Source organism: Canis lupus, chromosome 11 (genome assembly GCF_003254725.2).
Source record: "Canis lupus dingo isolate Sandy chromosome 11, ASM325472v2, whole genome shotgun sequence".
NCBI lineage: Eukaryota > Metazoa > Chordata > Mammalia > Carnivora > Canidae > Canis > Canis lupus.
Window position 1 is genome coordinate 17,173,095 of NC_064253.1, and position 21,804 is coordinate 17,194,898.

The window sequence follows — 21,804 nt, forward strand, 5'->3', positions numbered from 1 at the left end:
TTGACAGGATGAGCACTGGGTGTTATACTATATGTTGGCAAATCGAACTCCTATAAAAATATACAAATATTAAATATTAATTAATTAATTAATTTCAGGTAAAATAAAAAGGAGCAAACTCTACTTCTAGAAGACTCACAAATTAATTTTACAAATAATTTCAGAAGATTAATGATCTATGTGGCTATGGCTAACCAGCTTCTCTGGATCTACTTTTCCTTATCTGTGAAACCTAAACCAGATGATGTCAAGCTAATGCCTGATAAGAGTAAACATTTGGTAATGGAAGGAAAGCAGGACTGGATCATATTTAACTAGAAACTCACTGTACAATGTTGTTCTTTATGTTATCTCACTTTGTGTCTGCAGTAGGCCTTGGTGGTGGGTGGTTGAAGTAATACACAGAGACCAAGTCACTTCATGTGTCACAGGAAGCCCAGGAAAAACCCAAATAAGTCTGACTCCTGAGCCTGTGCCTGGGCATCTTTATTCTTTGATATGAGAAATTTCAGAAAAGTGCATTTCAAATATTACTTTCTTTACAAAGATGTATCTGATTCTCCCAAGTTACCGAGGATTCTTTCATTTTGCCCCCTCAGTACACTTTATTCATTCATCCATTACATAAACCATCATACTGGTTGCCACCATGTCCATCTCCCTTTCCTAAGAAAGGGGACTGTGAGAGTTCATGTTGTATCCCCAGACTCTATCAATATCTACTACGTACTAGATACTGAATACATACCCATTAAAGAGATGAAAGGTTTAACACTTAACATGTTTCTGTAGAAATAAAAGCCAGTAGGTTGACCATCGATATAAATAAACTAATACATTCACTCAGTACCCATAACATGGCTCTGCTTTGGTGAGAACTGTGCAGGCAGGAATGGATTGAGCATTGATATGAGGATAATTGCTATCTGGCCAAACTATCCATGAATGAAATGTGGCATATTGCTTAGTAGCAGAGCAATGTGTCTCTCTTCTTAAGAGCCACCTGGTCCATCAAGACATGGTTAACCTGATTGCTTTGTGTCCTCATCCTGACAGGTATGGACATCTTTCTTACACAGGATCAAAGACATTTATTTCAAAATGTCTCCACTTGCTGAACAAAATCGTTTATGAATGTCAAGTGTGCCTTATTAATTATCTCAGAATTTATCCTCTCTTGCAAATGTGTCTTATCTAAGAATAAATCTGCCTTCAATATTAGTGCATATGAGTGAAGCATACAATTTTGCTGCTCCAGCTGAAGTTGCTGGTTATACTATAACAGTCACAGAATTACCATTTGGGTGGAAAAAATAATGATATTTAATTAAATTACTTTATAGTAACAATATGATTACAAATATAGATATTAAGAACAATCATATTCAGGTAAGAAACTAAACAATACATAACAAATTATTTAATAGCATGGTAATTCATGTAGCTTATTAATATCTATGAAACTCTAAAGGAAAGTAAAAGAAAAAAAGGCAACATAATGACAAACCAAAGGTTTTCATTGATTTAAGGCTTTCATATGTAATAAATATATTTAAACAATAGGAAAAACCTAGTGAGCTTTAGGTTCATCAGAATATTTATTTTTGCATTTTAAAGCCATAGTTATATTTGGGTCTATTTTTTAAAGGTATAATTGACATACAAGATTATATTACTTTTGGGTATACAACATAATGGCTTACTATTTGTATACATTGGGGAGTAAGTGTTGGTAACATCATCACCATCCTTAGTTACAGAATTGTTTTCTCCTGTGATGAGACCTTTTAGGATCTAGTCTCTTAGCAACTTTCAAATATGCAATACAGTATATTAACTATGCTCACCATGCTATACATTATTTCCCCATGACTGATTTATTTTATTACTGAAATTTTGTACCCTTTGACCTCTTTCACCCATTTCCCCCACCTCCCATTCTCTGCCTCTGACAACCACAAATCTGTTCTCTAAATCAATGAGCTTGTTTTCATTTTTGTTTTTTTTTTTTAGATTCTACATGAAATTAAGATCATACGGTACTTGCCTTTGCCTGAATTATTTCATTTAGCATAATGCCCTCAAGGTCTATCCATGTTCTTGCAAATGATAGGATTTCATTCTTTTCTATGGCTTAATAATATTCTATGGTGTGTGTATACATATATTTATACCATGGCTTCTTTAACTATTCTTCTGCTAATGGACACTTCAGTTGTTTCCATATCTCGGCTATTGTAAATAATGCTGCCGCAAACATTTTTTTTTTCATTTTCTTTGGATAAATACTGGGAAGTGGAATTGCTGGGTCATATGATATTTCTATTTTTAATTATTTAGGTAACCTCCATATTGGTTTCCATAATGACTGCACTAAATTGCAATCCCACCCACAGTGCACAAAGTGTTCCCTTTTCTCCACACCACCAGCATTTATTATCTCTGGTCTTTTTGCTACTAGCTATTCTAAACAGGGGTGAGGTAATAACTTATCATGGTTTTGGTTTGCGTTACCCTAATGATTACTGATGTCGAACGTCTTTTCATGTACCTACCTGTTAGCTACCTGTAAGTCTGATTTGGAAAAACGTCTAGTCAGATCCTCTGAACCACATGTATGATTCATTTGCATGGAATTGTAGAAAGTACAAACTAATCTATAGAAAGCACTGCCAGTATTCGCTTGGAGATATGGGTGGAGATAGTGAAGAGTGACTGGAATGAGGGATTTCAAAGAGAGGACACTTTGGATATTGATGGATTTTTGTTCATTATCTTGATAGTGGTGATAATTTCATGTACATATATATGTCAATGCTTACTAAATAATACACTTTAAATATGTACAGTTTTAAAATTATTATATATATTATATTATACCTCAGTAAGGTATTGTTTCAGAAAAAAGATTCCCAAGAAACTCAGTTACCCAAAGAACACTTACATTTGATTAATAATATTTCTAATTATTAAATATTACAAAGGAAAGAATATATATACATGCATACATACACATATGCATAAACTAGTTCTGAGTTATTTGTTTTGTCACGAAGTTAAAACAAAAGAACACATATCGTGCTGTGAATGCCTCAGTAGTAGGTGCTTCTGTATATGTGTGCTGATGTATCTCTATTTTTAGTCCAGCGAACAAGCATGCTTCCCCCTTCCTCCCCCTGCAAAAGCTGCACAGAAACCAAACGGTTCCTCAGAGCACATCAGAAAACAATGTCCTGGCCTTGCTAAAAGCAGAAGAGGAGCTGCTGAAGCAAATGGAAGAGTAAATAGGTTGGTTAGCCTTAGCCTGGTGCTTTAAGTACATCATAATTCCTACTATAAAATATAAGGAAGTATTTTGTATGTCCACGGTCCTTTTATTCTATCTTCTAAAACTTGCTGAACCTGCCTTATAATCCTCAGATACACTTTAAAATACTTTAGAGGCATTAAGGAAAAAATCCTCATTAAGATGTGTCAATCTCTTCCTCATTCTAGCTCCATAATGAATCTCCAGTAATCTGTAGGTTTAACTCCACCCTTTTAATCCAGCATGTGGAACAATACCAAGCATTGTGGCCGGAAAGAAAAATGTTACACTATTCAGAAAGCTTCAATTTTGCTGAATGAGGTGGCTGCCTCCCCCACATCTTCTCCAGCTCCACCATCTACAGTTGAACTTGTGCTGCCCTTCCTGTTTTATATCCAAAGGATAGACTGACCCTTAAACTCTCTGTTTGCAGTTCAACGTCATCCTGCTCCTGTAGTTGAGTCTGCCCCCTCCTTGCTAGACTAAATGCCTTATAAGCATTCCAGTATTGGTCTGACAACTTTTGGAAGGTACAAGGTCAAGACTAAGGCATTGGTAGCAATAGAGGGTGATGGTCAAGCAAACAAATAAAAAACTAATAGTAAAACATTAAAGAAGTTAGCGATAGTTCAGCAAATTATCTTTTTTAGTGAATGAAATGTTGGTGAATTTGCCACTCATTGAATTGATCTTTGGCACACTGATAACGTAAAGATCAACCATTCATGAGAGTCAGTGGGGAATGACTAGCTGCATAAGTTGAAAGACCAACTGGCTAACCTGCCAATTTAGAGGCTGCAGCACACCTAGTGGAGGAGCCCAAGACTGGGTCCCAGAAAGGATATTTCTCTTGCATGTGGTCTGAATGTCCTTCAGGTATCAGGCAACAATATTTATTAGTCTTCCAGTAGGTGCTCTCTGCCTAAGAAAGGCAAACTCATGGGCTAGTGATAGTCTTGGGAGGAGGAAACAGTCAAGTCTTGGGTGAAGAGAAAAGAAGCATGAGGCAGAACCTTCTGGGCTGTTAGCTTGGTGCCTGAGCATCAGCCAAGTAGCCTCTTCTTTATTTAATGCTTATGGAGAGATGAGAACTAGGCCTCACCTATCTGAGCTCCCTACCATGTACAGACCTGAAGAATGTAGGCTTTGCTGGCTATGGTTTTCTATCCCTGCTTTACCTGCCTGGAGCCCTTTTATTTGTCATGCAGCTCCTCTAAATCCTGACTGCTATTGGAGTAGCCACAATGACAGTGAAAGGGATAAAAGCTGTTACAATGAAGAACATGTACTGATTAAATGCCTGGAGAGAATTCGAGTATGTCCATTCTGTCACATAGAGATGAGAGATACACTAGATGGCACTGCACTTGAGGTACCCCTAGCCTACAGTTTTCTCTATGTTTGTTATTGGCATGGGAGTGGGTACTAAATAGAACCCTATAAGAGAGGAATATGAATTAGAATTCTTAAGTTTTATAGCATGTGACCTTGGAAGCCAGAGGACATAAAGACTTGAGTGGAAAGCTCTGAGGATGACTCATATTAAGGGGCTGAATTGGGCAAACTTAGGTAACATGGGTGTGAAGACCAATATGCAGGTCCACTGACCAGACCCCAGCATTCTCAGAAGTCAAGAGCAGGTACCCGAAATCCTTCAGTCCATCTGGTCTACTAGATTAATCTATTCTGCCCATTGTGGGCCATTATTTCAGCTGAGCATCACCACATGACCCTGATGCCCAGATTCTGCATGCTTAATATTGCTGGCAATCTACCAGTGTTATGCCAGGGCACAGGCGGAGTGCCAGAGACATAAGCATCCCTGGTGAGATGGCTTAATTAATTAACATTTCCTCTAGAGCCTTGAAAAAGATGGTCCCGAGTTGCATGATGGCATTCCTGGTCTACATTTTGACAAATTATGTGGCCAAATGATAGCAGCCAGGTCTAACTGTACTTCCTACCCTCTCCTAGGTAAATCATTTAGCACCAGGTAAATTATTTATCCACAGATCCTATCAGCATGTTATTGCTGGATGTTGTGTCCCTTGTACTCTGATCTTTAAAGAAGGGTGCCAGTTACCCTGTTTGTACTGGTTCTCAGTTTGTTGGAACAGGGCCACAGAATCTGATATTGACTTTGTTGAAAACCCATAGCTATGATGGAGTACCAGGCTTCCTCCATTTGTTTTCGGGTGTCCTTCACTGGCAACAGAATGCATTATCAAACTTGCTGTTCTATTCTTGAAATCTCCACATAAAGGAAAATTCATATGAGGGCTTTTGGAACCTTCTCTGGATTCAAAAGCCAATTTTAAAGAGTTGACAAGTTTTCCTTTTAGCATGCATTGGAAATTCTTTGTCTGTAACCTTTAGGTTTTCATCTGATATTATATTATGCTGCCCATGGATATCATTAATTAAATGAGTCAAAATTTGTATATACTTTCTGTAACAAATCAAAACACATATTCTTGTAATAATTTGGCCAGGGATATCTCTTTGAAGTGTGTGGTCTGGATTTTGAGGCCATGCTGCTGTCATATTTCTCCTCTTTGAAAAGATCTATTGCTTTAGCTTTTGTTTTAAATACGCTTTTGTAATTTGCTGTCTAAAAAGGCTGGGAATTTAGTGTTGCCCAAATCATACACAGATGTGAATTTTGAATTATATAGTTTCATGTAAAATAAAAGAAAAAGTTATATTCAATACAAATGAAACACTTCAACTACTGTGTCAGAACACAGAACCAACCCCTTTATAATACAGAACATGAATTAACTTGTACTTGTACATTTGTGGGAATGTTGTATATAGTCTCTGATATCACCAGTTCAGTGAAAATAGTCACTAGAGGCTTCTTTTGCTCTTCCCAAATACTCTCATAGATTGATGGTAGGCATTTGATACAGAGGGGGAAATGACAGTATTCAGAAAAATCCCACATAGTCTTTCTCTTTGACTCAGCAATCCCATTTCTAGAAAGCTAACAAAGTTAGACTGAAAAAAAAGACAGAGGGATCTCTGGGTGGCTCAGCAGTTTGGCGCCTGCCTTTGGCCCAGGGCAAGATCCTGGAGTCCCGGGATCAAGTCCCACGTTGGGCTCCCGGCATGGAGCCTGCTTCTCCCTCTGCCTGTGTCTCTGCCTCTCTCTCTCTCTTCCCCCCACCCCCTCTCTCTCTATCATGAATAAATAAATAAAAATTTTTTAAAAAGATAGATATACACCATGTGCATAGACTCATTAACTGTAACACTATTTATAATGCCACAAGATTGAAAACAAGATTGAAAGATCAGTGGAGAGTAAGTTGAGAAAGTTACGCTAATCACTACGTGATGGAGTATATACAAAACCGCAAAAGAAGGTGAGGAGGATCCCCACATAGGTTGTGGTCACCAGAGTACATTAGGTGCAAAAAGCGAGTTGGGCCTCAAGTGTATACAGTAAGGCACATTTCTTCATCAACAGTGATGTGCTGTTTGATTCACAACAGCTGGATATCATGTTTATCCCAGTAAAAAGTACAAAGGTCTCCTATGAAGTATTCTTGCCCTAAAATGTTTAACCTGAGTCTCACCAAGTCTTTAGGTCTAATTACCAGGTTACTTGAAATGTGGGGGACAGAGGAACATTTTAAAGGAGACATGGGGGAAAATCAGATCAAAGCAGAAAGAGGGACACTCTGTATGACTACTGGGCGGTTGTCTTTAACTAGGACGGGTCTGGGGAAAAGATCAAGAGGTTGTGATAAGAACTCTTCTAGATTCAGAGAGAATTTAGACTTCAGAGCTTGAATTGTTTCTGGTTTTAGACCAACCAATTCGCCAAGACACTTTGGAAGCAATTAACTATGGACCAAGTATTAGATAGTATTAAGGAATTAGTGTTAACCTTATTGCGTGTGATCATGGTATGGTGATTAGGGAGTGAAATCTTTTTTCAGAAAGGCACCTAGAGATATTTAGGGTAGGAATACTATGTTGTCTGGAATTAAAATACTTTAGAAAAAAATAGTTGAAACAAATTGGGCAGAATGTTAACAATCATGAACTCTAGGTGATGACAATATGGTAGGGGGATCATCGTTGTATTATTTTTATCTTCATGTATGTTTGTAAATTTTATTTAATAAAAAGCTAAAAAATAAAACTGAAACAATGAAACATCAGTTAGGTGACTCTTTGAGTTCCTCTCCCTTCCTGCCCTTGAAGGTTGGGAGCTGGCAAGAACTGGAGCAGCTGCCTTGCTCCTCTAAGTGGAAGGCACAAGTTGAAGTTGGCAGAGTGGTGTCAGCTCTGGAGTGCCTGCCTGCCAGCACTGGACCACCTACCCTCATCCAGGGAGAAATAATTATTATAATTAAGCCGTTGGAAAAAAATTAATTTTAAGTCATGTAAATTTGATGTGTCCAGAAATGATAGACACACTCTGAACCTCTAAAGTCCCACTCTCCCCTCCCACCCCTTTGAGACTAAATCTTAGACCCTATGGAACTTGCAAAAATAGGGACCCATGGCACAACCTACTGGGATATTTGGAATGTTGTTAATTCCTGATAAAAGTTGCCAAAGAGTTTCTTTGATTTATCTCACTAATGATCAAATGACCTGCCTCTATGTAGGTGGCTTATAAAATAGAAATGAAGCTACCCTGAGGACTCAGAATCAGTATGTAAAACTTTATGTACATATCCCTTCCAAATATAGTACACCAATACTGAAGAGGGAGGAAGTTATCATAGACAGAAGTACCCGAATATAAGAAAGCTGTTTCTAAAATTCAGGGATAAAATAAATGTGTAAAATATCTCTTGATAGGATCTTGATTGGCAAAAGTTTTTAGGCATGGTTTCTGGTCTGTGGCAAAAATAATAAAGATTTAATTTGTTTGAGATTGTTTCCCAGACTATTATTAAAGGATCACTTACATGATGCTATAAAAATTTTATATTTCAAGAAGTGTTTGATGTGTCAAAGACATGTAGTAATGTTAATACTGTCCAACCCTCTAACCCACTTCTCATCTTTAATGTTGAGTTTGCTTCATCGGTCCTTGTGGGGAATAATCTTGTAGGCAATGATGGTTCATTAATGCAAACAAGCCGATTGCAGGAAGAGTTAGGCTTCCCATCAAAAACCAAGCTATGATCAGAGACTAAAACAGTGATTAAAACCTGAGGAAGACCCATTCCTGGACAGAAGAGTTAAGTGGGTAAGTCTCATATTCCTCCCTTCCCAGCCTCATTTCACCATCCATCCATTTCACACAGTTCACTCCATAGAGTGGACTCCATAGAGTGGACTCTGTGAATACCTTCCCCAAGTACTGCTACAGTCAGCTTCCTGGCCCAAGGCATAAACCTGTTGTGGCATTCACCTGTTGTGATATTTTGGTACCAACATGGCATCATTTGGGACTTTCTAAACCTCTCCTTTCTCCCCTAAAACATTCTATAATCCAAAATATGACCGCTGTAGAACTTCCTCAGAATACTTACGGACACAAGTAGTTTATATACACGAAGTCAAAATTCTAAAGTTACAGTGGTAAAATCCCATGGGCATAAGATGACTCAGGGTCTCCCATTTGAGACTTTTTGTTCAGTTTCACTTCTATCTACTCACTAAACAATTTGTCTTCAGTAGAATTGAGGCTGTAGAGGGGATTGGGAGCAGGTTATAGGGAAAAGTCAAATCAGAAGTGGGAAAGGGGGACGGGAGAGTATTTTACACTGAAAATAAATTTATATATTTCATAAAAGGGAACCTGAGAAATATTGCATTGTCTCTGATCAAAAGTAATGTTAACAGAAATGTCTAGACCATTCACGTGTGTTTGTTTCTACTGTAGTTAAATGATAAATTTACTCATTTGCAATTACTCTCTACTGTCTGACCACCATTTTACAATAATTATAAGAAATAATTATAACTATAAGAAATAACTTAAAAAAAAGAAATAACTATAAGAAATAATTGTATCTATTTTACTTATCTGTCTTTGGTTCTCTCTGAAAGTGAATACCATGGAACCGCTGGGTGGCTCAGCAGTTGGGCGCCTGCCTTCAGCTCAGGTCGTGAATCCGGGATCCGGGATTGAGTCCCGCACTGTGCTCCCTGCGAGGAGCCTGCTTCTCCCTCTGCCTATGTCTCTCCCCCCCACCCCTCTCTGAATAAAGAAATTAATTTTTTTTAAAAAAAGAAAGTGAATACCAAATTCATAGAAAAAAAACCCAGGAACAGACACATGAGCTGATATAGTAGTACATACAGTACTGCTAGCTGTCTCCAGATTTTCATTCATTCCTTCTTCTGTGGTGAGATTTCAGGCCAGAAATTGTCCAATATAGATTTTGGCAATGTAGGCTTGTAGCTCTCCTAATAAATCAGAGCGTCTTACACTCAATGGTGTCAAGTATTTTCTTAATCCACTTATATCTGTAGTTGCTAAAAGTTTAGCTTCATATCTTGGGACGATGTTAACAGGTCCGTGAGTGGGATATTTGGAATGTTGTTAATAACATTGAATTTTTCATGAAGTTAATTTCATTTATTTTAAAAGACTGTCCTTTTTTATAAAAGTTGTCCTTTCCTTGTTTTTAATGTTGAAATAAATCCTTATTTTTATAAAACAATGGTGATAGTAGATGGTACTTGTTTTAACGTGTGTTTAATGTTTTTAATTTAACAAAACTAAAATATGGCAACCTATGTTTCCTTAGTCATTTTTTTCTACTGGAGGAAGACAGATTTTATTTCTACTGGGAATCCAAAAGCCTAAGACTTGCTGCTCTATAGCCCGCTGTCTGACTCAAATGATGTTTTCCGGGAGGTAACTGAATCAGAGTACAGCTAGGAGAGAAAAAATTGAATTTCAAAGATGCTTTTCAAGTTGAAAACTACTTGATACTTTTTTTTTTTTTTTTAACTGAGAAGATGTTTTTGGATTGAAAAGGCCAGAACTTCTGAGAAAACTTAGAAATGATTTCAAAATAATCGTTTTCAGATTAATAAACTAGAGTCTGCCTTGGAGTTATCGGGGTTTTCTTTGTTAGGAAATCTAAAGTTAGCTAGAACCCAGCTGCAGAACATATGACAGAAGTAGGAGGGAAATGTGAAGCAATGCTTAATCATTTCGTTATGTGCAATTAATCATATATTCAAGCTTCGTGAAAGTAGAAGCCTAGGATGATAGTGTCTGCAAGAAAAAAAAAAGTGTAATTAAATTCCCCTCAGTTTTTTAACCTTCAGTAAAATTTCATTATTGCATAAAATTTTATTGTTGTTCTTTACAATTACTTGTTTTCTCTCCATTTCCCCTCACCGTGGGAATCTTTAGTTTGAAGTCCTGGTAATGGTTTAACCTATCAAATGAAAAAAAGTTATTTTTAAGGAGAGAAAAGAGTATCTCTCTCTCTCTCTCTAAGAGAGAGAGGGAGGGAATTGAGGGGCTAGGGTTGGCTAGAAAGAGACAAGCAGACTCCATGCCAGCCCCAGCCACCCTGGGCTCATCTCAAGAATCTGAGATCATGACCTGAGCTAAAATCAAGTGTAGGACGCTTAACCGGCGCTCAAGAATGGTGTCTTGTATAAATAAATAAACACACACGCACACACACACACACACATATGGATATGGGTCAAGCTCCCATATCAATCAATATTTTTGTAAAAAAGCACTTCTAGGCACTTTAAGAACAAAATTTCAGTATAAATGTCAATACCAACCTATACGTCTTCAAAAGTACTTTTTGGAGAACCCATTTTTGTGTTTTATGATCAGAGTTCAAATATTCCTTGCCCTAATCAATTCATAGGTATCTTTTTTTTTTTTTTATCGTTTTCTTGCTTTTTGTCAGGATTTCTTTTTTTTTTTTCTTTTTTCCTTTTTTTAAATTCTTGCCACCGCCTCTCCAGCCTCTAGTTTGGTTCCCCTTATTTAGTGAACCAACTCTCTGGCCCCAGTGCCAGCGGCCGCGCTGCCCTCGACTCTCGCCACGACTTCCGGGGCCCTGGGCTCGGCTCGGGCTCGGTCCCCTCGCCCCCCGCCCCCCTCCCCGCCCCACCGGGGCGCACTCTCCGGGATGCGGCTGCCAGGGGCCCGCGCTGTGCGGCGGCCGCGCTCCGAGCGGGGCTCGGCCGGGAGCCTGGGGCGGGCGGCAGGCGGACGACACCTCGCGGGGGCTCGGAGCGGAGCGCCCCGGCCCCAGGCCTTCGGGGGGGACCTGCGGCCGGGCAGGAGGCAGCCGCTCCGGGCGCGCGCGGGGCTCACCTGGGAGCAGGGCGCGGGGCGGGGCGGCGCGGGGCGGGGCGGGGCGGGGCTCGCACCCGGATCGGCCGCGGCACCCGGGGGCGTCCCCGACCGAGGCGTGGCCCCGACCGCCGGCGCGGTCCTGGCGGGTTAAGAGGGCAAAGCGGCTGCGTTTCTCCGCCGTCGCCACCCCGGCTTCTGCAGGCTCGAGGCCAGCCCCCCCAGTGGCCGCCGCGGGAGAGCCTCCCCGAGAAGAAGAGCGCCTGCCCGCGGCCGCCGTCCCCCTAGGGCGGTGGGATTCGCCCCGCGCCTGCGAGGCCCGCGAGCCGAGGCCCGAGAGCCCCGCGGGGCGCCGTCGGGGCGGGCGGGGCGGGGCGGGGCGGGGCTCCGAGGCCCCTGCGGAGGCCCCCGCCGAGGCCCGCGTCGGTTCGCGCGCTGTCCCCGCATCCGCCAGGTGACCCAAGCCTTCCCCGGCGCCCGTCGGGTGGGGCCACTTCTGTGCGCACTCGCGAGTGTTTCTCAAGATCACCGTCTCCCTCCCAGAAAGGCGGGCGCGAGCTGCAGGTGCCAGCCCGTAGCACCGGGCCGCGGGCTCCGCGAGGCTGCCCTTGGAGACCGAGCCCGGGGCCGCCCTCCGTGCCGGGGCCCCATGCTCCCGTCGTGGGTACCAGGACTAGCGGCTGCCGTCGTCTTCCTGCATGTGTTGCAGAAACTCGCGTTCCCTTACTTCTGGGCCGACCTCTGGTACCTGCTGAAAGTGGTGCGCTATGGAATCCGGTTGAAGATGTACGAACAGAGAGGGGAGCTGTTCACTGTCCTGGATAGATTCCTGAGTCTTGCCAACAAGCAGCCCCAGAAACCCTTCATCATCTATGAGGGAGACGTCCACACCTATCAGGATGTGGACAAGAGGAGTAACAGAGTGGCCCGCGTCTTCCTGAACCATTCCGCACTGAAAAGGGGGGACACCGTGGCTCTGCTGATGAGCAACGAGCCCGACTTCGTCCACGTGTGGTTCGGCTTGGCCAAGCTGGGCTGTGTGGTGGCCTTCCTCAACTCCAACATTCGCTCCACCTCCCTTCTGCACTGTATCCGCAGCTGTGAGCCCAAGGCCGTGGTGGTGGGCGCAGGTAAGGTACCAGGGGTGAGAGCTGCTGGTGCAGAATGCAACCCTGCCTGGCACCGCTCCCCGGACCTTTTTTTTTTTTTTTTTTTTTTTTTTTTTACAACGGCTCACAATTAATACTTGGGGTGTGTGTGATGAAGTGTGCGCAGCAAGGATACAAAATAGTGTGACAGTTCCGTGACTGGTGGTTTAATACCTCCTCTTTCATCCCGGTGACTTACGGTGTTGTAGAGTAGTAAATACCAAGACAGGTTCAGAAGACTTTTCTGAAATCTCTGCTGCTTACCGTTTTGGGAGAGGGGGCAGTTTTACTGGTATTGATACTTCAGTGAATGCAAGAACACAGAGAGAGAGAACTTCCTAAGTTTTAAATTTTGTCCAATCTGATGGGTGGGAGAGTTATCTTGGTTTCAATGTGGACTACCTGCCGACCTCTAATAGTAACACTATCAAGGTTGACTACGTTTGGAAAACGAATATGTTTAATCTGAATTGCATGAATTCTTATCTTCATGTCTGCTCTTATTTTTCACTGCCTGCAAGCTAGGATTTGTCTAGCAAGGTTAAGCTCCCATCTCCCAGCCAGTGGGCGGGCTGTTGGCAGACTCTATCTAGGCTCTTTCTCTCTTACTCCAGCCGCATCTGTCTTCTTTTTTTTTTTTTTTCTTTCGGTAGATTTTTAGTGTTCTCCTTGTTCCTTGGAGTTAGGCTCTGGATACACATATTGACACAGGATTACAAAGAAAAGATTTTGGTTGAATACCTAATAAACAAAGAACCTAGGAAGATGGGTCTCACAACCGGGTAGAATTGAAGTATAACAAATGATACTTATTTGGTATAATCAAATGGATTAGTGAAAGTTTTTAAGTATTTTGGACTACTAGATACATACTGACACCTCATATAGAGGTTTTAGATTCATAGAACGTTATGGAAAAGCTACCTACATTTATACATTAGTGATAACTAAAGTGTAGAACTTTCAAGTAACCTTTATCATATTTGCATATTGCACAATAATGAGTTAAGTGATATATAGTACAAAGGTTAATTATTCAAGTCTTTCATTTCTGTTCGTTCCCATTGTCCTTCCAGTTCAACTTCACACACAGCTTGCAAAATATTTACTCTCAATATTTACTTTTTCTTCATTTCTTTTTCATTCAGTAGTTATATCCTCCAAGATTGAAACTGAATCCCTCACCTTGGGAAGAGGTTAAGTAGTATGGTGAACTTTATCTGAACTCTAATAGTAAGTAGGATAAATGAGTCACACAGAACTTTAACATCATGGTGAGCAGGGGCAAGTGATAAATGTGAATGCAGCAATAAAAAATATCATTTATCTCTGGATATATTCAAACATTTTATTCCACTTCCCATAGTATTGCTTGATCTAATTTAGATAGCAGTTTCTAGAGCAAATTGAAATTAAGATGAACTGTTGAAAATTGATAAAACCATGAATTCCTTTCATAAGAGCAAACTAAGAGGGCCGGAGTATCCCTGAAAAGATTTCTGTGGCCATGTTTTTAATGCCAACCTGAGAAATATCCTATAGCCAGTCTCCTGAGGAATTCCTCTCAAAGTATATGGGCCTGGTTACCTCTTAGCATAGAACAGTAGTCAAACTTTGCTCTTGACTGAGTGGTTGCCTAATTATGACCAATTAATTTTGCAATTTTACTTGTGCCAAAGTTTTGCTCTGCTTGCCAATAACTAAGTTGCATTGTTTCCTTGTTTTTGATTTTCACACCAACAGTGAGTTTTCATATATATGAAAGCCTTTGGAGTTTTAAGCCAAAAACATTTAGTCAATTTGCTTAGTAATAGAAAGGTGGAGAAATCAACCTTAATTCTTATTCACAGTTCTTTTTAGCTATCTTTAGAATATATAAATTACATGTTTTTCAAAGATGGGACAATGCTATTTCATTTAATTACTAGATTTTTTTGGTAAGATGTCTTATATCACAGGCACTTTTCTATATTTGAAGCTCTTAACCTGAAATACTGTATTCTTGGCATCTTGAGTCAAATTAGTGAACAATACATACATATGGTTTTTAGAGCTTTACATTTTAGAGATCTTAAAGTCTCATGGAATGTTTCTGATGGAGATGTATCATTAAACCATTATGTCCCCAGGGAAGGTGTATGGATATAAAAAGAGCAGTCAGATGGTTTAGATGGAGATAAGCCAGATAGATTTGGATTTCATTTATGGTCTGCCACTTCTTACCTGTATAATTGAGGAAAAGACCATCAGCTGCCCTGGGTCTCATTTTACTTAGTCATAAAATGGTGATAACACCAATCTACTTCTCAGTGTAATTCTGAGATTAAATGAGTAGCTTTTGTAGAGTGACTAGCTGAGTGCCTGGTACGTACTAAATAGAGCTGTAATGAATTGAAATAATTGCTATTATTATTATTACAAAGTCATCTGAGGCTTTTAATAAGGAAATTTCTTTGGATTTTGCTGCTACAATCTAATTTGGTGTTAGCTTAAGAAAAGCTGGTAAGGAGTTTGGAATAGGACCTCAAACACCTTACTCTGGTATGTTTTAACATTCTATTTTCCAGAAGTTTTATAGAACCGATTTCAAACAGGTTTTACACGATGGACAGATAACATCTTTTTTTTTTTTTTAAGATTTTCTTTGTTTGTTTGTTTGTTTATTTATTTATTTAGAGAGAAAGCATGAGCAGGGGGAGGGGCAGAGGGAGAAAGAGAATCTCAAGCAGACTCCCCTCTGAGGGTGGAGCCCAAAGTGGGGCTCCATCTCAGGACCTGAGATCATGACCTGAGGTGAAATCAAGAGTCAGCCACTTGGGGTCACTTGGGTGGCACAGTCAGTTAAGCGTCCAACTCTTGGTTTCAGCTTAGAGGTAATCTCAGGGTCATGGGATCAAGTCCCACGTCCAGGCTCTGCACTCAGTACAGAGTTTTCTTGAGATTCTTTCTCCCTCTCCCTTTACCCCTCCTACTCATGCTCTTTCTCTCTCAAACAAATAAATTAATCCTAAAAAAAAATAAAGTCGGATACTTAACCAACTAAGCCACCCAGGAGCCCCCAGAATAATGTCTTATAATTCTGTCTTCAGGAACAAGTCAAAGGAAAAAATGCCAACTAATCTGCCAGACAAATTATTGATATTAACAAAAATACTGACAGTTGCTTTTACTCAAGGCTGATTATGTGTAAGATACTCCCAGTGATTCCAAGAGGCAGATACAGAGCTCTATATTGGAAACAGAGACAGTTCCCTGAGGATGTCTAGTTTGACACAACTTCGTTTGCAGAGCAAAGATTGAAAACCTGGTCTCTGATATAAGACTGTGCTGTACTATATAGCCCAATTGTTTCTGAGGCTCAGTCCCCTTTTGATGTAACTATGAAAATATGTTTTCCAGTTATATAGAATAGTAAAATAAAGGTTTTCAATATTAAGACATCAGGTTTTTCATACCTAGAAAAAAATTTTAAATATTTTTAAAACTCTTACTCCTTTCTTTTACAATCTGAAGATTCAAAAATACTTGCCAGGAAGTTTTTGACCTGTATAGTGTGATTTTGAAGATGTGTCAAATGGCATTTCAGATTTCCCTGGAAATTTTCAGTACTTATGGAAAATGAAATAATAGTCCTAGATTAGGGATGCCTGGGTGGCTCAGTAGTTAAGCATCTGCCTTTGGCTCATGGTGTGATCCTGGGGTCCTGGGATCGAGTTCTACATCGGGCTCCCTGAAGGGAGCCTGCTTCTCCCTCTGCCTATGTCTCTATCTCTCTCTTTGTGTTTCTTATGAATAAATAAAATCTTTAAAAAAAAAGTCTTAGATTAAACCTCGTCCTTTCCTCCTAATATTTCAACTTCAGTATTACTAGTAGTGCCTATGACCAAGATTACCATCTACCTCTATATGCTTTTCTCATTAGTTAGAATAAACAGAAAAATGTTGGGATGATTGTGTATCACTTTAAAAAGTCTGTGTAACTATATCCTTTGGCCTATTTAGCAATAATGATGATGGTGATGATGATGATGATGATGATGATGTCTTCCATTTCTGAAGCAATTTATGAATTACAAATTGCTTTTATGTATATTGTCTTATATGATCCTCATCACAGCCATAGCCTTGTTCTAAAGATAAGGAAAGCATGGTTTAGAGTGGGCCAGCCATCACCTCAAGCTCACACATGTAGAAAAGGCAACATGCAGACTGGAGCTGTGATTTTCTGATGTGAATGCCTGCTGGGTACACCTTTGTCTTTGTCCTTCTGCTCTTTTTTCTTCCTTCCACAACTCCATCTTTTCCTTACCTGTCCTCATTCCTTGCTGCTCCCTGCCCCCTTCCCTTCCCTGTCTGTCACCTTCCATCTATTCACTTTCTTTCAGTACCTTTTCCATCAGACCCTACAGCCTCGGGTGTACTATGACTATTCACAGTTACACAGTGGAAAGAGAAAGTTCTAGGTGCTATTTGTGTCGCTCTGAGGACTAGGCCCAGAACAGGGTTGTAAGCTCTGTGAGCGGAGGAAACTTGTTTTGTTCACTGCTAAGTTCTCAGAACTTCGCACAAAGAAGATGCTCAACAAATACTTATTGCCAGATGAATGAATGACCTCATGGAAAACTATGAGGTACCTATGGATACTCAGTAACATCTTATGTATTTGCGTATTTTTACAAATAAATCATCCCTCTGCTGTCCGTTCAGTAACTGATTTTGATAGTAGATGGATCAGTGGGATTTCTTTGTAGTGTTATTTCATATTATTGTTGCTAAGTGTAAGATCGTGACTCCCCAAAAGCACCAAGCAGGGGCAGCCCGGGTGGCTCAGCGGTTTAGTGCCACCTCCAGCCCAGGGTGTGATCCTGGAGACCCGGGATCGAGTCCCATATGGGGTCCCTGCGTGGAGCCTGCTTCTCTCTCTGCCTGTGTCTCTGCCTCTCTCTCTCTCCCTCTGTCTCATAAATAAATAAAATTTAAAAAAAAAAAGCACCAAGCATTTCAGGCACACGGAGCATCCCCAGAGTTTTGGATTTGCTTGACTGCATGTATTTTGTACGCTCTCCTTTCTTGATATACACAAATCATTCTAAGTGGATAACTAAAAAGGATATATTAAGATCACCCTGATCTTTGTTACTTTAGATTCAGTAGTAGCAACATGTTTGGAATATTTGGAAGGGTTTTGTGTGTTCCTTTTCACAGGAAATGGTTCTTTTTTATTTTATCTATTTATTATTGAGAGAGAGAGAGAGAGAGAGGCAGAGACACAGGCAGAAGGAGAAGCAGGCTCCATGTAGGGAGCCCAACGTGGGACTCGATCCCAGGACTCCAAGATCACGCCCTGGGTCAAAGGCAGGTGCTAAACAGCTGAGCTACCTGGGCTGCCCAGGAAATGGTTCTAATAACTTACAGTATTGTGTGCAGGTCTGCCCTGTTAGTTTTTATAGTTTTTATATTGTTACTTATTTCTAGTAGAATGAATGTCTGCTTTGCATTTTTCTTTAACATTTTCGACTCAGGTCCAGAATTACCTTCATTCCAAAAGGAAATTATTCATTTCAATAGGAAGGTTAAGTGGCTTCATGGTTCACTATCTGGAAAAGACAGTGTTCTAAGCACTGACATATCATCTATGGCTTTTTCTTTTCTGACCATGGAGACACTGACTGGGATTCTTATTTACGTGTCTGCTGAACATGTGTTCACTGTAAGGGAATGATGTTTGAATGCTGGCAGGAGCAAAAACTATTTAAAAGAAGATTGTCCCTGCACAGAGAAGTGGCAGGGCTAAGGGGGAGAAATACACTTCTTAATTCTGCCTTTGACTGACTACTAACACATTGCAGATGATCATTGGTCTAGTAGGAATCAAACATAAAGAACATAACAGAGTGCCTGCACCATAGTAAATATTCAATTAATGGCTGCTATAATTATTTTTAATTGCATGGTGGCCAAGACATATCTGCAAGTAAGAGCGTCTGTCTTTGCTACAGGCAGAGGGCTGTCAGGAGGGAGGTCCAGGCACAGGGCACTCGACCCAAGTGACCTGTTTTTTTTTTTTTTTATTTTTATTTATTCAAAGAGAGAGAGAGAGAGAGAGAGAGAGAGAGAGGCAGACACAGGCAGAGGGAGAAGCAGGCTCCATGCAGGGAGCCCGACGTGGGACTCCATCCCGGGTCTCCAGGATCACACCCCGGGCTGCAGGCGGCGCTAAACCGCTGCGCCACCGGGGCTGCCCGTGACCTGGTTTTAAGCAGCTGTTCTGTCCTCCTCCCCAGGAGCACTGTGGCTGTATCTACTTCGCAGGCTCAGCAGCTAGGGCTGGAGTGGGGTCAGACCCAGTTAGGAGCCAGATGGTTAGCTCCTCTCTGGCCAAAAAAAGGATTCTTCCATTTATAACCAGAAAGGAATGTGGAAAATAACTGTTGGCATATGAGTCCTGTAGAAATGCTACCTTGGAATTGCCTTTTTACCAGTTTATAGTTTACTTACTGATTAGCCTGTGTCTAGAGAGCTTTTCTGTACCTTTACTCATTTTTAACTATTTTGACATTGAAAAATAGCAAGCCAAATACATCATCGCATTGTGGTCCCATTTGGGTAATGATTATTCATTGGCAATGGGAGATGTGCTGGAAATGAAATCAAATGAAATGTTCTCCTTTTTATTTTCTTGCACAATTTTACCCATAATAAATATGCTATTTGTCCCTCAAAACATGTGGGGACAGCTGAGAAGCTGAGAATGAAAACACATAAACGCACTTAACCAACTTGTGTGCGTGTATTCAGGGCAGCTAAAAAAATCCTTTCAGGGGAGAATATGTTATCACAATTGAAAGACTTGTCCTGTGCACTTCCTAGGGTTATGATTATTAGTAAACTAATATTTGTTAGAATAGCTGGTACATTATTCATGGTGATATGAGTTTCTAGCCTGATATGAATTGCCATAGGACATTGCTTACTTAAGAATCAGGTTTGTTAGAAAGCAGAGTCTGGGGGCACCTGGGTGGCTCAGTTGGTTGGGCATCTGCCTTCAGCTCAGGTCATGATCCCGCCATCCTGGGATCAAGCCCCATGTGGGGCTCTGCTCAGCAGGGAGCCTGCTTCTCCCTCTGTCCCTCCCGACTGCTCCCACTCTCTCTGGTTCTCTCTCTGTCTCTCAAATAAATAAATAAATAAAATCTAAAAAAAGAAAAAAAAAAAAAGAAAGAAAAGAAAAGGAACCAGAGTCTGCCCATGCTTTCTATGAAAAACCTGTTTAGCTGCTCTAAGTAGTAGGATGGTAGTTATAAGCATGAGGTGAGATCTGTAATTTCACCTTAGATTCTGTGTATTTATTGCTTTGGGATGTGGAAAGCTCAAGGTGACCATTTGTACTTGAATTTCATTTATGTTTTCTTCATGCCTAAAAGTTTCAATGTTTGCCAATGTAGTAAGTGCTGCAAGCTATTCTTTTGAAAGCATTAGCTTGTTTTATGTAGAATCAGACAACTTTAAGAGTTTCTATTGCAGGATAAATAACATAATTGATACTAATGACATAGTAGAGGGATATATTAAATTTTACTCGTATTTATAGTGTTGGTAATGTGAATAAGAGACATGATGATGTAGAAACAAATTAATTGGTAGAAAAATTGCTGAAGGATCATAAGCAGAGATCATAATTTACCTGTTTTTTAAAAGATTTTATTTACTTATTTGGGAGAGAGAAAAAGAGCACAAGCTGGGGAAGGGGCAGAGGGAGAAGGAGAAGCAGGCTCCTGGCAGAGCAGAGAGCTGGAGGCAGGGCTCCATCTGAGGACCCTGAGATCTGAGCCAGAGTGGAAGTTAGATGCTTAACTGACTGAGCTACCCATGCAACCCTCTAACTTACCTGTTTTAATGCTTGCAGCATCAACTAATGAAGTGCTTTGCATATTTGAGAAATAATATGTGGTTTCTCCAAAGGACCCTATTGCTGTGAAAGCCTTCTACATTACAGCCTTATCCTGTAAGGTAGAGTTTGTTCAAGGGTATAGGATATTCAAATGTCTCATTTTCTTATAATTGTTTTCTGTCGAGACCTACATCAACAGGGGATGCCTGGGAAGAGCTCAGTTCCATAACCAGATCTCTATGTAGCACCTGCAATGTGTGTGCCAGGTGCAGCCAGCACAAGTATGGATTAGGATACATATCATTCATTTGAGGTGCTTACAGTTTTATAGGTTTCAATGGTAGTATGCTTCCCTAAGAGTAAACTTTCATGAAACACAGCCAAGTGTCCTTGAGGTATTTAAACAAATGCTATTTTGTGTCAGGACTTAATATTCAGAATTTACTTTCAAAATGACCCTGAAACTTTTCATTTTGTTAAGGAAGATTGATAGTGACAAATAAATAATTAATTTTTATCCTCTACAAGACTTTTCAGATTTTTATTTCAATGTTCATTATCCTCAACTAAATTACCTACTACTATTGAAGAAATAATTTGATAAAATTCTGTAGAATTCTGAATGTCTCAACTAAGTCAAGTCAATTTAATTTTAACCAATGAAGGGATTTAAATTGTATTTCCTCTAATTCTTAGGAATCTGCTCACTTCCTTTTTCTTGTAAAAAAAATCATCACCCTTTGCAAACATTGAGTATTTATTTAGACTCTACAATTCCAAAAATTATTTGGGGCCACAATTAATCATATTGTAACTTTCTTCATACTTATTTTGCCTACTTAGACATACATATCATTATGAACATGTAAAAGTTTATGCTGTTAATTTACAATTCCAGATGAGAGATTTGAAATTAAGATAATGGGTCAGTTCAGAGACTTGTACTTAAACATTCAAAAAGCCAAAAAGAGTCATTAAAACAAAATTAGGGGGCAGCCCGGGTGGCTCGGTGGTTTAGCACCGCCTCCAGCCCAAGACATGATCCAGGAGATCTGGGATCGAGTCCCACATCAGGCTTCCTGCATGGATCCTGCTTCTCCCTCTGCCTGTGTCTCTGCCTCTCTCTCTGTGTGTGTCTCTCATGAATAAATAAATAAAATCTTAAAAAAAAAAACAAAAACAAAATTAGGGGTGTCTGGGTGGC

At 40.3% G+C, this 21,804-nt stretch overlaps 1 protein-coding gene across 2 annotated transcripts in view; it reads left to right on the forward strand.

The window, feature by feature from the left end:
- Nucleotides 1–11,956: 11,956 nt before the first annotated feature.
- The window catches only part of SLC27A6 (solute carrier family 27 member 6), a 72,936-nt gene continuing 63,088 nt past the window's right edge, over nucleotides 11,957–21,804 (forward strand). The window contains exon 1 of one of the 2 annotated variants that reach the window (XR_007413948.1): nucleotides 11,957–12,691. Coding sequence is in view for 1 of the 2 variants with exons in the window: in XM_025432727.3 (XP_025288512.1) it covers nucleotides 12,211–12,691 (481 nt within the window). In the remaining variant the exon portion in view is untranslated. The remainder of the gene's footprint in view (nucleotides 12,692–21,804) is intronic. The other variant, XM_025432727.3, reaches the window with a different exon arrangement.